This window comes from Scyliorhinus torazame, chromosome 21 (assembly GCF_047496885.1).
Source record: "Scyliorhinus torazame isolate Kashiwa2021f chromosome 21, sScyTor2.1, whole genome shotgun sequence".
Lineage (NCBI taxonomy): Eukaryota > Metazoa > Chordata > Chondrichthyes > Carcharhiniformes > Scyliorhinidae > Scyliorhinus > Scyliorhinus torazame.
The window spans coordinates 116,932,578-116,948,774 of record NC_092727.1 but is presented as its reverse complement, the minus strand read 5'-3'; the positions used below and the strand labels follow the sequence as shown (position 1 = coordinate 116,948,774).

General features: G+C 44.9%; 1 protein-coding gene across 1 annotated transcript in view; it reads left to right on the top strand.

The window, feature by feature from the left end:
* LOC140398562 (ORM1-like protein 3) overlaps nt 1–13,864 on the top strand; it is a 55,986-nt gene extending 42,122 nt beyond the window's left edge. Inside the window, exons 3-4 of the mRNA XM_072487355.1 lie at nt 12,025–12,176; nt 12,931–13,864. Coding sequence (XP_072343456.1) covers nt 12,025–12,176; nt 12,931–13,066 — 288 coding nt within the window. The 3' untranslated portion in view covers nt 13,067–13,864. The remainder of the gene's footprint in view (nt 1–12,024; nt 12,177–12,930) is intronic.
* The last annotated feature ends 2,333 nt before the right edge of the window (nt 13,865–16,197 follow it).

Below are 16,197 nucleotides of genomic sequence, written 5' to 3'. Positions count from 1 at the left end.
ATATGGCTTCGCCTCTCGTTGGCCTATCTACATACTGTCAGGAAACCCTCCTGCACACATTGGACAACAACGGACCCATCTAAAGTACTCGAACTATAGCGTTTCCAGTCAATATTTGGAAAGTTGAAGTCCCCCATAACAACTATCCTGTTGCTTTCGCTCCTATCCAGAATCATCTTTGCCATCCTTTCCTCTACATCTCTGAAACTTTTTGGAGGCCTATAGAAAACCCCTAACAGGGTGACCTCTCCTTTCCTGTTTCTAACCTCAGCCCATACTACCTCAGTAGACGTGTCCTCATCAAACGTCCTTTCTGCCACCGTAATACTGTCCTTGACTAACAATGCCACCACAACCCCTCTTTTACCACCTTCCCTGAGCTTACTGAAATATCTAAACCCCGGCACCTGCAACAAACATTCCTGTCACTGCTCTATCCATGTCTCTGAAATGGTCATTACATCGAAGTTCCAGGTACCAACCCATGCCGCAAGTTCACCCACCTTATTCCGGATGCTCCTGGCATTGAGGTAGACACACTTTCAACCACCTTCCTGCCTGCCGGTACACTCCTGCAACTTTGAAACCCCACTACTCTCAACCTCCTGTATACTGGAGCTATAATTCAGGTTCCCAATCCCCTGCTGAACTAGTTTAAACCCTCCCGAAATGCATTAGCAAATTTCCCCCTTGGGGTATTGGTACCCCTCTGGTCCAGGTGTAGACCACCCGTTTGTAGAGGTCCCACCTACCCCAGAATGAGCCCCAATTATCCAGGAATCTGAAACCCTCCCTCCTGCACGGTAGCATTGTGGTTAGCACAATTGCTTCACAGCTCCAGGGTCCCAGGTTCGGTTCCCGGCTTGGGTCACTGTCTGTGTGGAGTCTGCACATTCTCCCCGTGTGTGCGTGGGTTTCCTCTGGGTGCTCCGGTTTCCTCCCACAGTCCAAAGATGTGCAGGTTAGGTGGATTGGCCATGCTAAATTGCCCTTAGTGTCCAAAATTTCCCTTAGTGTTGGGTGGGGTTACTGGGTTGTGGGGATAGGGTGGAGGGGTGGACCTTGGGAAGGGTGCTCTTTCCAAGAGCCGGTGCAGACTCGATGGGCCGAATGGTCTCCTTCTGCACTGTAACTTCTATGAAAAAAATCCCTGTTAAATTATATGCTAAATTACTTCAGCTAAAGCTGGGTAGTTCATTGGGTTGCTACACTTCTGGAACTAAACGTATTCTCAATTCCTTTCTTCCTTTTTCATATATTTTTGGATCATGTTTTTAATTATCTCCTAATACAAGTCCGTTGTAGTGGTGCTTTCACATCTCGAGAATGCATTACAAAATAGGTGAATGTGTCTATTTAGAAAGGTGACAGATGCAATGCCAAAGTTAGAAGGATAGAGATAGCCAGGAGGAATTTTGTGAAGATAAAAGATCTGTTAACATCAAAAAACCCAAGTTTGCAACAAGGAGATGCAACATTCCATCCATTTTCCTGATTGTGTTTATGGAAGAAAATAGAGGCCTTTGAAATGTAGATGCTGAGACCTTTGCCAAAAATGCCATATACAGACCGACAGACAAATGAAGAGGTACTTAAAATAGCAAGAGCAAAAAATTTAAAAAGTGACGTTTTGTAAAAGAAAAGGTCAGTATTTTGACCATTTGATCAGAGCTGAAAAGCTGCAGAGATCTCTTCTAAAGTGCACAGTGTAACAAGGTGTTGACCTAGGCGTGGTTGGATGATGCACTTCATGGAGCAGTTACATTTTAACACACTTACCCAAATCTGTTCAATCTGAACTCCACCTTAGTTCAGATCCACTGTAATAAATTTGAACTCTTACTCGGAGGTCATGTGGTGGAAGTTCCACACTTCTCCCGTAGGGAAAGCTCAGGTTCTCTTTAAGCATAAAAATGGATGCTACTTGGTTGTATTTGTCTCTTCTGCTGAACCCTGGAGTTCTCAATGGTGACACGCTGCTGAAAGTGTTGTGTTCTGATTCAGAAAACAAACATCACTCAGTGTGATTACCACACGGTTACCTAACTGGAGCCAAATGTAGTAATTTGATGATCTTAGAAGAAATAGACCTTCATTTTCTTTGAAGTCTCTTAAGGTCTGTTTGAAGTTTTGGCACAAGTTGGGCTTTTATAGTAAGACTGATATGCAACTCTAATGCGCATTTTCTGAGCCCAAAACGTGCTGCACAGAGATCCTGTTTGGATTTTCAAAAAATGCTCTGGTTGCTATATTGTTCACAGGCAATATTTTTTGATGGGAAAGCCTGTTTACCATATGTTATATTCTAGACTAATTTTACACTTGCTATTTCATTTATCATCTGTCTATACTCCGTATATCGCTCAGAACTTGATGATGATTGACTAGAAAATATTGCCCACTCCCCTCCAATTTATTTCCAAATCATGACATTTGGAACATAATTTAGAAGAAGATTTTTTCGTGAGAAATTGGTTCAAGCGGCTTTTTAAACTTCTCTTTGTCATCACAATTTCATGTTCAATTACGGACTGGTTTGTCAAGTTAATTACCAGGGACCATTGAGCAACAGTTAGATTGAGACATTTACTCAAGATTTTTCAATCACGTTGTTTCAGAAGATTTGATGTCATGTGATCACTGAAATGGCACCAATTAAGTACACTGTCTCCTTCCGGCACAAGACGATTGCTGATGTCCACGCAGACATCCAATCATAGAATTTACAGTGCAGAAGGCGGCCATTCGGTCCATCGAGTCTGCACCGGCTCTTGGAAAGAGCACCCTACCCAAGGTCAACACCTCCACCCTATCCCCATAACCCAGTAACCCCACCCAACACTAAGGGCAATTTTGGACACTAAGGGCAATTTATCATGGCCAATCCACCTAACCTGCACATCTTTGGACTGTGGGAGGAAACCGGAGCACCCGGAGGAAACCCACGCACACACGGGAGGATGTGCAGACTCCACACAGACAGTGACCCAAGCCGGAATCGAACCTGGGACCTTGGAGCTGTGAAGCAATTGTGCTATCCACAATGCTACCGTGCTGCCCCGTAGCAGCTTACCCAGCTCACCACCAACACATTTTGCTTTGCAACTTGGTTATTGCAATAGGTATCCCACACATCACTTAGTCGACAGGTTGATTGGAATATCTAGCTCACTGGCATTTTATTAACACTTGTACAACATGTTACACTACGGCGTATTGGCGAACGGGCAAAACCCTGCCGTAAAACACCTGCATGTTCTGTCACGTGCTCAAAGTTCTTCAGTTTAAGAAGGATCAATGAATTGGTGGCATTGCAGAACTAAATGTGATACGTATTGACAGCCACTTTATTTTGATGCGTGGTACATAATTCGTGAAAGTAAATCAGGCTGGGTTCACGTCACACATTGCCCCCTGTAAAGATGGTGGGGTGTGCATGTACGGCTTTGGCAGCATACTAGGCAATTCCTGGAACATGGAGCCAAACAGATGAAGTGCAGTAGTAAGAGTAAATGAGCTGATAAGCTGTGGCGAGGTGAAGGCTGTAATGGAGTTTGTGTCCCTCAAAGAATGTGGACAAGCGGGTGTTTTTAAGTGATGGATGTGGGGAAATAGATGGCTTTCACATTATATTCATGAAAGTGAGTGCACAATGAAGTGCTCCTTGACCAAGATAAAATTTGTGTGTTTGCAGAATATTCACAGAAGTATATAGTAAATATGAAGTCAGGATGTTGAAAGGGATAATCAATTACTCAAATGTTTGAGTACAGATAGATTTCTTTGAAAATCCACTTGGTGGTCTGGTGAGTTAAAGTACTGCCTAGTGTACTGTTCATACAGACTGAAAGACCTTGGGTTCAAATGGATGTGTAATTCAGACCACCCCACCCTGTGAAAGGACACGGATGCATTGGGAGAATTTGAAGAAAAATAACAAGAATGGCTCTATGACTTGATGCTGTAATTTAGGAAGAGACTCAAGAAAACTTTAGTGATGAGTTTAACAATTGATATGTTCTGGATCGTCAGACTGGTGAGAGGCACGGATAACGTGAACGTACGCCAGCTAGTTAATTTACAATGTTAGGATTCCGGATGAAAACCCCAACTATTTGCAATTTGTAAAACTGAGGAAAGGTGCCTGCAGGAGTGATAACACTGACCCATAAGGTATCTTTTAAATTTTAATACAAACACAGAATTAACCACATTTGCAACAAAGAAATAGCGTTACAGATAGCAATTACAACCGTTCCTAAGTAAAAGGAAAAACTTTAACTTACTCCTTACACCTGCCACTATATAGTCCAATTAAGAAAACCAATAACTTTCAAATACCACTTGTAAACAAAGTTAACAAGCAGGTTTTCTTGATTTTCCTGTGCAGAGCCCTTGGAGAGAACCTTTCAGGAGCATACTAAAAATACTTCTTGCCAGACTAAAATCCTATAGCAACTTGAAATTATAGGCAGACCTGGCTCCTCCTTAATTACATAATCTGCACCCAAAGCACTATGCATTCTTCAGTCGTCTCTCTCAAGATGTCCCATAACTGGCTAGACAGGACCCAATACAATATCTATACCTCGGGGACCTCCAGACCAAAGGAATATTCCATTAGTGCCCTATCTGTAAACGAGTAAATGCTTTTCAAATCTATCAGTGAACACTCCCCCTGTAAAACCAAGAATTACCTCACTTTTATAACCCCTTAAGCACAGCTTTAGCAGGCATATTGGCTGTATGCATCTTAAACCCAGGTTTTTAATAACGTTACTGCAACAAATATAAAATATAACAATTTTATACATTCATCACAACAGCTACTTCATATGTTTTGCTCCCTTTAATCTTGAAATTTGTACAATGAGTTAAAGAATGCAAGGGGAAAAAAAATGGATGCTGAGCCAAAGGAGGAGAAATGTTGTTACCAAATGCTTTACCAAAAGTAGGTTTAAGATGCGTCTTAAAAGGAAAAGAGGGGACTTCCGGGTGCGGCGATGACCAGCTGAGTCGCACGTTTCGGCAGCTCCCGGTGAAACGGACCTTAGGGCTCTTGATAGGAGCCCCAACGGCAATTTTGACGGCTAAAAACACTGTGCGGCAAACCAGAAGGGAATCCCCCCTGGATACGGATGAAAAAAGGAGGAGAAAGTGGCCGGATTGCAGTGGATCCTTTAGAACAGCGGCAAGGAAGGCAAGCAAAAACCAAGATGGCGTCGGAAGGTGGCAGTTTAATATGGGGCCCTGAACAACAGGAGTTCTTGAAATGCTGTGTGGAAGAGCTCAAAAAGGAAATGAAGAAAGAGCTGTTGGCCCCGATACTACAGGCGATCGAAGGGCTAAAGGAGGAACAAAAGACCCAGGAGCGGGAGCTTCGGGTCGTGAAGGCAAAGGCAGCCGAGAATGAGGACGACATACAGGGCCTGGTGGTGAAGACGGAGATGCATGAGGCACATCAGAAACGATGTGTGGAAAGGTTGGAGGCACTGGAGAACAACGCAAGGAGGAACAACCTGAGGATTCTTGGTCTTCCTGAAGGTGCGGAGGGAGCGGACGTCGGGGCATATGTGAGCACGATGCTGCACTCGTTAATGGGAGCGGAGGCCCCGGCGGGTCCGTTGGAGGTGGAGGGAGCATACCGAGTGATGGCGCGAGGACCGAGAGCAGGAGAAATTCCCAGAGCCATAGTGGTGAGATTCCTCCGTTTTAAGAATAGAGAAATGGTCCTTAGATGGGCAAAGAAAACTCGGAGCAGTAAATGGGAGAACGCGGTGATCCGCGTTTATCAAGACTGGAGTGCGGAGGTGGCGAGAAGGAGGGCGAGCTTTAATCGGGCCAAGGCGGTGCTTCATAAAAAGAAGATAAAATTTGGAATGCTGCAACCGGCAAGACTGTGGGTCACATATCGAGGGAGGCACCACTACTTTGAGACGGCGGATGAAGTGTGGACTTTTATTGTGGAAGAAAAACTGGAATGAGCGGGTTATTTAAAAGAACGTTTGAACAAAGTGGTGGGGCGAATGTGGGGGGCGAAGAGGGGGGTTAAAAAGGGGGGAAAGAGGAGTTTTATGTACTAATCCTGCGATGTGGTAACTTTTCTCTCTTCCACAGGTGGTGATGGGGGAGGTGGAGGAGATGGGGCGTTGGCCATTGGGGGCGGGGCCAAGGGAGAAGCGCGGGCTTGGTTCCCGTGCTATGATAATCATGGCGGGAATAGAGAAGCAGGAAGGAGGGGGCGTCGCACGGTGTGAGCCGAGGTCACGGGGGGAAGCCGAGGTCGTCCAGAGTTTGCTGACTTCTGGGAGCAACATGGGGGGAGTAATTACGCTAGCGGGGGATCTGGTGGGAGGGGGGAATTACTGGGTTGCTGCTGCTGGGGAGAGGGGGGAGCTGGTATGGGAGGGGATGGGCGGGGGGGCACCGCCTGGGGGAGATACAGCTGCGTGGGAACCAGGTGAGGAGCTGGAAAAAGGGGATGGCTAATCGACAAGGGGGGGGGGTAGGAAGCCCCCCAACCCGGCTGGTCACGTGGAACGTGAGAGGGCTGAACGGGCCGATAAAGAGGGCACGGGTACTCGCAAACCTTAAGAAACTTAAGGCAGATGTGGTTATGTTACAGGAAACGCACCTGAAACTGATAGACCAGGTTAGGCTACGCAAAGGATGGGTGGGGCAGGTGTTCCATTCGGGGCTAGATGCGAAAAACAGGGGGGTGGCTATATTAGTGGGGAAGCGGGTAATGTTCGAGGCAAAGACTATAGTGGCGGATAACGGGGGCAGATACGTGATGGTGAGTGGCAAACTACAGGGGGAGACGGTGGTTTTGGTAAACGTATATGCCCCGAACTGGGATGATGCCAATTTTATGAGGCGGATGCTAGGACGCATTCCGGACCTAGAGATGGGAAAGCTGATAATGGGGGGAGATTTTAATACGGTGTTGGAACCAGGGCTGGATAGGTCGAAGTCCAGGACTGGAAGGAGGCCGGCAGCAGCCAAGGTACTTAAAGATTTTATGGAGCAGATGGGAGGTGTAGACCCGTGGAGATTTAGCAGACCTAGGAGTAAGGAGTTCTCGTTTTTCTCCGATGTCCATAAAGTCTACTCGCGAATAGACTTTTTTTGTGCTGGGTAGGGCATTGATCCCGAAGGTGAGGGGAACGGAGTATACGGCTATAGCCAATTCGGATCACGCTCCACACTGGGTGGACTTGGAGATAGGGGAGGAAACAGGAGGGCGCCCACCCTGGAGAATGGACATGGGACTAATGGCAGATGAGGGGGTGTGTCTAAGGGTGAGGGGGTGCATTGAAAAGTACTTGGAACTCAATGATAATGGGGAGATCCAGGTGGGAGTGGTCTGGGAGGCGCTGAAGGCGGTGGTTAGAGGGGAGCTGATATCAATAAGGGCACATAAAGGGAAGCAGGAGAGTAAGGAACGGGAGCGGTTGCTGCAAGAACTTTTGAGGGTGGACAGACAATATGCGAAGCACCGGAGGAGGGACTGTACAGGGAAAGGCAAAGGCTACATGTAGAATTTGACTTGCTGACTACGGGCACTGCAGAGGCACAATGGAGGAAGGCACAGGGTGTACAGTACGAATATGGGGAGAAGGCGAGCAGGTTGCTGGCACACCAATTGAGGAAAAGGGGAGCAGCGAGGGAAATAGGGGGAGTGAGGGATGAGGAAGGAGAGATGGAGCGGGGAGCGGAGAGAGTGAATGGAGTGTTCAAGACATTTTATAAAAAATTATATGAAGCTCAACCCCCGGATGGGAGGGAGAGAATGATGGGCTTTTTGGATCAGCTGGAATTTCCCAAGGTGCAAGAGCAGGAAAGGGTGGGACTGGGAGCACAGATCGAGGTAGAAGAAGTGGTGAAAGGAATTAGGAGCATGCAGGCGGGAAAGGCCCCGGGACCGGATGGATTCCCAGTCGAATTCTATAGAAAATATGTGGACTTGCTCGCCCCGGTATTGACGAGGACCTTTAATGAGGCAAAGGAAAGGGGACAACTGCCCCCGACTATGTCTGAAGCAACGATATCGCTTCTCTTAAAGAAGGAAAAGGACCCGCTACAATGCGGGTCCTATCGACCTATTTCCCTCCTAAATGTAGATGCCTAGATCCTGGCCAAGGTAATGGCAATGAGAATAGAGGAATGTGTCCCGGGGGTGGTCCACGAGGACCAAACTGGGTTTGTGAAGGGGAGACAGCTGAACACGAATATACGGAGGCTGTTAGGGGTAATGATGATGCCCCCACCAGAGGGGGAAACGGAGATAGTAGTGGCGATGGATGCCGAGAAAGCATTTGATAGAGTGGAGTGGGATTATTTGTGGGAGGTGTTGAGGAGATTTGGTTTTGGAGAGGGGTATGTTAGATGGGTGCAGCTGTTGTATAGGGCCCCGATGGCGAGCGTGGTCACGAATGGACGGGGATCTGCATATTTTCGGCTCCATAGAGGGACAAGGCAGGGATGCCCTCTGTCCCCATTATTGTTTGCACTGGCGATTGAGCCCCTGGCGATAGCGTTGAGGGGTTCCAAGAAGTGGAGGGGAGTACTTAGAGGAGGAGAAGAACACCGGGTATCTTTGTATGCGGACGATTTGTTACTATATGTGGCAGACCCGGCGGAGGGGATGCCAGAAATAATGCGGATACTTGGGGAGTTTGGGGATTTTTCAGGGTATAAATTGAACATGGGGAAAAGTGAGTTGTTTGTGGTGCATCCAGGGGAGCAGAGTAGAGAAATAGAGGACCTACCGTTGAGGAAGGTAACAAGGGACTTTCGTTACCTGGGGATCCAGATAGCCAAGAATTGGGGCACATTGCATAGGTTAAATTTAACGCGGTTGGTGGAACAAATGGAGGAGGATTTCAAGAGATGGGATATGGTATCCCTGTCACTGGCAGGGAGGGTGCAGGCGGTTAAGATGGTGGTCCTCCCGAGATTCCTCTTTGTGTTTCAGTGCCTCCCGGTGGTGATCACGAAGGCTTTTTTTTAAAGGATTGAAAAGAGCATCATGGGTTTTGTGTGGGCCGGGAAGACCCCGAGAGTGAGGTAGCAGGGATAGGGGGGGGCTGGCACTACCGAGCCTAAGTGAGTATTATTGGGCCGCTAATATTTCAATGGTGAGTAAGTGGATGGGAGAGGAGGAGGGAGCGGCGTGGAAGAGATTAGAGAGGGCGCCCTGTAGGGGGACTAGCCTACAGGCTATGGTGACAGCCCCATTGCCGTTCTCACCGAGGAACTACACCACAAGCCCGGTGGTGGCTACACTGAAGATTTGGGGACAGTGGAGACGGCATAGGGGAAAGACTGGAGCCTTGGGGGGGGGGGGGGGGTCCCCGATAAGAAACAACCATAGGTTTGCCCCGGGGGGAATGGATGGGGGATATGGAATGTGGCAAAGAGCAGGAATAACGCAACTGAAAGATCTGTTTGTGGATGGGAAGTTCGCGAGTCTGGGAGCGCTGACCGAGAAATATGGGTTGCCCCAAGGGAATGCATTCAGGTATATGCAACTGAGGGCTTTTGCGAGGCAACAGGTGAGGGAATTCCCGCAGCTCCCGACACAAGAGGTGCAGGTCAGAGTGATCTCAAAGACATGGGTGGGGGATGGTAAGGTGTCAGATATATATAGGGAAATGAGGGACGAAGGGGAGACTATGGTAGATGAACTAAAAGGGAAATGGGAAGAAAAGCTGGGGGAGGAGATCGAGGAGGGGCTGTGGGCAGATGCCCTAAGCAGGGTAAACTCGTCGTCCTCGTGTGCCAGGCTAAGCCTGATTCAGTTTAAGGTATTACACAGGGCGCATATGACTGGAGCACAGCTCAGTAAATTGTTTGGGGTGGAGGATAGGTGTGCGAGGTGCTCGAGAAGCCCAGCGAATCATACCCATATGTTTTGGTCATGCCCGGCACTACAGGGGTTTTGGATGGGGGTGACAAAGGTGCTTTCAAAAGTAGTGGGGGTCTGGGTCGAACCAAGCTGGGGGTTGGCTATATTTGGGGTTGCACAAGAGCCGGGAGTGCAGGAGGCGAGAGAGGCCGATGTTTTGGCCTTTGCGTCCCTAGTAGCCCGGCGCAGGATATTGCTAATGTGGAAAGAAGACAAGCCCCCGGGGGTGGAGACCTGGATAAATGACATGGCAGGGTTTATAAAGCTAGAGCGGATTATGTTCGTTCTAAGGGGGTCGGCTCAAGGGTTCACCAGGCGGTGGCAACCGTTCGTCGAATACCTCGCAGAAAGATAGATGGAATGGAAAAAAGAAGGCAGCAGCAGCAGCCCAGGATCGGGGGGGGGGGGGGGGGGGGGGGGAGGAGGAAACAGAAGGACTCTCAGGGTTGTTAATATATACTGTATAATATGTATAGATCGTTGCTACAGATAATTATATATTGGACTGTTAAATTATATTTTTGGAGAGTGTTACTTGTGATAAGGCAGTTGCCAATTAGGGTTAGTTTTCATTTTTGTTATTTATTATTTATTCATTTTCTGTTTATAAAATAGGTCATTGTTATTTGTGTTGTTATAATGTGTAAAGGATGCACAATGTACTGTGTTGGTTGACCAAAAATTTTCAATAAAATATTTTTTTTTTAAAAAAGGAAAAGAGGCGATGGAAGAATCTAGTGAGGGGATTCCAGAACTTGCTGCTTGACAGATAATAGTGAAAAAAAATGAAAATGAACAGGGGGGTGAAGGGATGGGGGGATGCATAAAGGGCCAGGGTCAGAGTTTATGTGAGGGTTTGTACAACTGCAGGAGGTCACAGAAATAGGTGTGAAGCCAGGAAAGGATTTGAACACTTAAGCTGAGAACATCAAATTTGAGGTTTTGGGAAACCGATCAAAAGACCAACAGTGGAGGAGTAGAATCTTGGAATTTACAGTGCGGAAGGGGGCCATTCGGCCCATCAAATCTGCATCAGCCCTTGTAATGAACACCCTACTCAAGTCCACACTCCACCCCATCACGACCTAGTAACACCATCTAACCTTTTTGGTCACTAAGGGCAATTTATCATGGCCAGTCCACCTAATCTCATCTTTGGACTGTGGGAGGAGGCCGGAGAACCCGGAGGAATCCCACGCAGACACTGGGAGGAAGTGCAAACTCCGCACAGTCACCCGAGGCCAGAATTGAATCCGGGACCCTGGAGCTGTGAGGCAGCAGTGCTAACCACCATGCCGCCTATTGGATAGGATTGGAAAGGGGAAGCAGAATTATAAATAAACTGGGTTGCGACGAGGAGGATGGGAAACTACAGAGTATTAAGAGTCTGGAGGTAATGCTTCACAGGGTCAGGTTGGTCTAGCCTTCCGTGGTCCAATGGCCTGCGGATACTCTTTAGTCGTGGAAATGGTGAATAATGGGTGGAATACCAAGTTGCCACTTGAACTGTACCCCAGTATAAACCTCTGTCTTCCTGAGATGAGAGAGGTTTCCTAAATGAGTATTTATGTCGGAACTAGGTTAGCTGAATTGCAAAATATAAGACCATAAGAAGCAGGAGCAGGCCATTCGCCCATGAAATCATTGGCTGATCCAATTATGGCCTTAACACCACTTTTCTGCCTGACCCCCCACAACCCTTGTCAACATAAATCTGGCAAACTCTGCCTTGAATATATTTAAGATCAAAAATGCTGATTGATCTAATGAAGATTGTTTTAAAATATTTTGTAATTTTGTGGTAAAGTATTTATGGGATTATTTTTTTAAATCTAAGCGGCCTCACACTGTCCAAAGTTCTAGACAGAATAATGAGCCATGAGCATCCATAACTTTATTAAAATGTGAAAGCTGTCGAAGTCAACAGACTTGGGAAGCATTTTACGATTGGCACTGGATATTTTCTGAACTGAAACACTATCTTGTATAATGGTGCCTGCTGTCTCGAGATAGGTTTAGTATTTACTGATCACTGGATTGAAGGAATGTACCACTATTGCATGTTTACAGGATTGAATGCCTGTGTAACTCTCTCTTCCCTTCTCTCTCTCCAGGGAATGTACATATTCCTGCACACTGTAAAGGGAACACCGTTTGAAACTCCAGACCAAGGGAAGGCTCGGCTGTTGACACACTGGGAGCAGATGGATTATGGAGTGCAGTTTACAGCCTCGCGCAAATTCCTCACAATCACACCTATTATCTTGTGAGTCTGAGAAGTAACTATTGAAGACTGAGTCGACCCAAGGAGCGGTGACCAATCTGTCACTTGTGAATTTATCTTCCTTTAAGCATAGACTTTCTAATGCATCATCCCTGAAAAATAATAGGTATCTTCCCTTTTCCATGAGTTCCAAGGTTCGATGTACAAATCTATGATCCTGAGCTGTACACTCCAGAAAGCTACCAACTTCTGGTACAGCCAAAGTACCATTGGGGTTCTGACAGTTTGCTTCACATGCTGTTATCAAGCCAAAAGGGTTGAGGATGGGTTTTGCAAATTGGCCGGGGTTCCCTTTGTTGGTAGTTACCTTTGATACCGGAACTCCCTTCTCAGGTTACACGGTGACCTTTTGGTCCCAATAGCCTCCAAGATCAAATGACCTGACAGTGCAATGCTGCCTGGTGGTCAAGTTGGTGAGCCATTGGAGGACTTTTATCACCCGCAGCAACACACCCTGACATAACGCCCTGCCTTGAAGAGAAATATGGGGGGGGGAATAAAAGGTTCGAGAAAGCTGTTCCATTTTTGGCTGTGCTATTGACATGCTCAAATATTTGTATAAAATTCAAAAATTCAAGTAATTTATGAAAAATGTAAAGCCCGTATGAGTTGTCAAAATTTTGAATCTTTACGGTGTTAAAAATCTGTAACTGGTTTTGGCTTTGTTGTGAAAATGCTGCTGAGTTTTCAGGAAGGTTTTGATGCTTTATTTTGTCTTTTCTCATTTCAAAACCAGGTATTTTCTTACCAGTTTTTACACAAAGTACGACAAGTTACATTTTGTTGTAAATACAATTTCGCTGATGAGTGTCCTCATCCCAAAGCTGCCTCAACTTCATGGAGTCAGAATCTTTGGCATCAACAAGTACTGAATGCAACATGGCGAGAGTGAAAGAAAATGCTTTTGAGACAAACCTTCGCAGCAAGGACACATCATATTCAGATGTTAGGACTTCTACCCTGCACCCTATAATCTCATCATGAACTTTTTATTATGAGTAGTATCTTTGTGAATGAAGCAGCTCATGTTGGTTGCTCAGGTATCACATTAAATATTTGCAGTGCTCGGAATAGAAAGCCTGCTTTTTCGTTTACTGCCTGTAGATCCTATTCTCCTTGACAATATTTTTGATGCCTTGATTGCCATATTAAGTGAGGAGACTTTGGTATTGTAGACATTTTAGTTGATACAGTGTGCAAACTTTGCTGTCTATTGTGACCAAACGGATGTAAAAGTACAACATGTAAATACTGCAATGGAAGTAGATTTATGAAGGGATGCTGTTTGATATTTGCGGAAGATTTGTTTTCAGTGTCACAATGGACGCAGTTGCTGAAGGCCATAATATCAGTACATTTATGTGCATGCTCCAATATGGCAGGATTAGGTGTCCTTCACTATACCGAGGTACTTGGAAGCATGGTCTTATATGGCTTCGTAGCTCTTTAAAGAAACAGTGCTGGTCTTACTGTGCATTTTAATTACTATCTTTTGCTGATAATTTTATTTATTGTGTTTTCTTTTTCTCAATCTCCTATACGTTCAGTGTTGTGTGTGGAAAAATTAATTTGGGAGAATGTAAACACTAGTGAGGATGTGTTTTGAAGCACAACTTACGAATGTTTGATTTTTCTTTTTAAATAAAAAGGTGTTTTGGGTTTTTTTTTTTTTTAAAAAAGCATATAAAGTGTTAAATAATATAGATCCTGTGTGTTAAACAAGGACAGTGATTGAGTCTGGATGCTTAAATTTGTCTACCCAGGACCTGTTTGTATGGAATCTCAGAACGTAATTATTTTTTTAACATTCAAAAACAAATCAGGATGCGTTAGTTGTTGGAATACTGCAAAACATCAGCAATCATGCAATTTTCCTGTAAGCTTGCCATGTTGTCTAACTTTTCTGTCCCTTTTTTAACAAAAATGTAATTTTGGTTGTCTGGACCTGATCTGTTTTCCTGTCGGAGTACATTGTGATCTGACCAGCTGAAGAAATGTGTACGAATTTCATCTGATTTTTTTCCTGGATGGTAGCAATGTACCTGACTTCTTTTGTATTCTTTGATATTCCTGCTGCATACTTGAAGTACGGGCTCGTACAGCTGGTCCTGCTTGCAGTCTGCTAGGACTACAAAAATCATAGCACTGTGAATCATGATTTTAAGCAATAACGTATGAAGACATGTACCGTAGCAAGGTATTGAAGCTATGCCTGGCCCGGGGGGGGGGGGGGGGGGGGGGGGGGGGCAGGCAATGGCTGGTACATAGTGGGTTCGACTGCTGAACTTCTTTTGGGAATTGGGCTTTGAAGTCAGTTCTTGGTGGGAGGAAAGAGCTGACGTTAGATTTTGACATCTTAGCCCAGCTCCCAACATTGTAAAACAGCAGAATTTTAGCAAATTCTGTCAAGACCATAAAGTTAGCCGATCTAGGAAATGCTATTGTAATGGTGCAGTTGGGGTTAAGACACATATCTGTGACTTCAGTGAACATCTGATTTGTGCCATCCCTGATCTAGGAAGTGTCCGATGCTGGTGCAGATGCTTAGGGAGATGTGAAGTATTATTTTCCCCAATAGTTTTTGACAAAGAAGTTGTCAGCCAATCAATTGGTTCAGTGTGTTTCGAGAACGATTACTTGAGTCATATGAATCAGGAAGGACAAAGAGGACAGGGACTTGTCCTGTTTTTAATTCCTGTTGTGTTATCTCACTTTAGCTAAGGCAGTGGTAGAGACCCATGATTGGATTAATTGTCTCTAGTATACAGAGAAGAATATCAGTCTATTCGTAAGCATAGTTAACAACTATCCTCATTTGGAGATGTGCTTGTGAGCATATTGAACAAGAAGATTACTGAACTCTGCTAAAATTTCCCCTTAATGACTGAACAAGTCACTCTGAAGGCTCACGCATTTATAACGAGCAACAAAAACAGGAATTGATTGAAATAATGCATTGTCCTGAATAGTGGCCACTTGTGACGAGCTATTGGTGTGAGGAAAGGTACACCAGCGAGAGTTTTATGGCTTTGGTGGAATAAGAGAGTGGAAAGTTGGCATAGAGAGGAAAGAACTAGAGAGAAATTAAACCAATTTCCATTCCCATCTTTAATTCCCTGCTGAGGTGCACATGCAAATATGTTACTACTTTTCAATTAGACCTTCAAAATATTGAAAAATCCTGATCATCTGAAGAAATCTGCCATATATTTGTCTTTTAGAAAGTTATCCTTGCACTGGGAAGAATATCCTGAGGTGTTTTGGGTCAAGAGCCAACATGGAATTGTCTACCAGTATAAGTGAATGAGAAGAGTACTCTATTGTTGGCAATAATTGAAAGTTTACACATTTTTAAATCTTGGAATTTAATCAGAATCCTCTCTCTTGCACTATTACTCAATTGTAGAAGAAATGCTAAAGTTGCACATTTTTAAAAAATGTTTACAAACACACCAGTTTTCTGCGGTGGAAAGGAAAGTTGGAGGAAAACAATTGGACTCCAGACTCGCATTAAAAGTTCAGTGCAAAATTGAACAACTTTCCACAAGTCAATTGTAATTAAAAATGAAACATTACTTATCAAACAAACTAACACTTGCAGCCGTTAACCCTGTCATTTTGACCCGAATAGCAGTACAGATTAAGAGTGCAAGCCTCTGATTACTTTGGACTATTGCTGAAGTCTGTTGAACTTTACTCGCAAATTGCTACAGGCATTGGTTTTGTGTCAAGTTGTTCAAACTCAGTGTAAGGGTGTACCAGTGAAAAGGTTGACCTGCTGTAATCAGGAATTGTTAAACATTTTAAAATATTGCTTTACTATACTAATCCAATGCCTTGTACAAGATGATTAAAGCCTTGAATTTATACATTTTTTGAATGCTGTTAAATTAAGACATCATGGAAGGCTGTTTTTAATAGTGTTTTGATGGGTTCTGGATTGTCAAAAAGTAGCAAACCTTTGTGGTGAAGTACAGTATATATATTTTTGTTTAACTTGCAA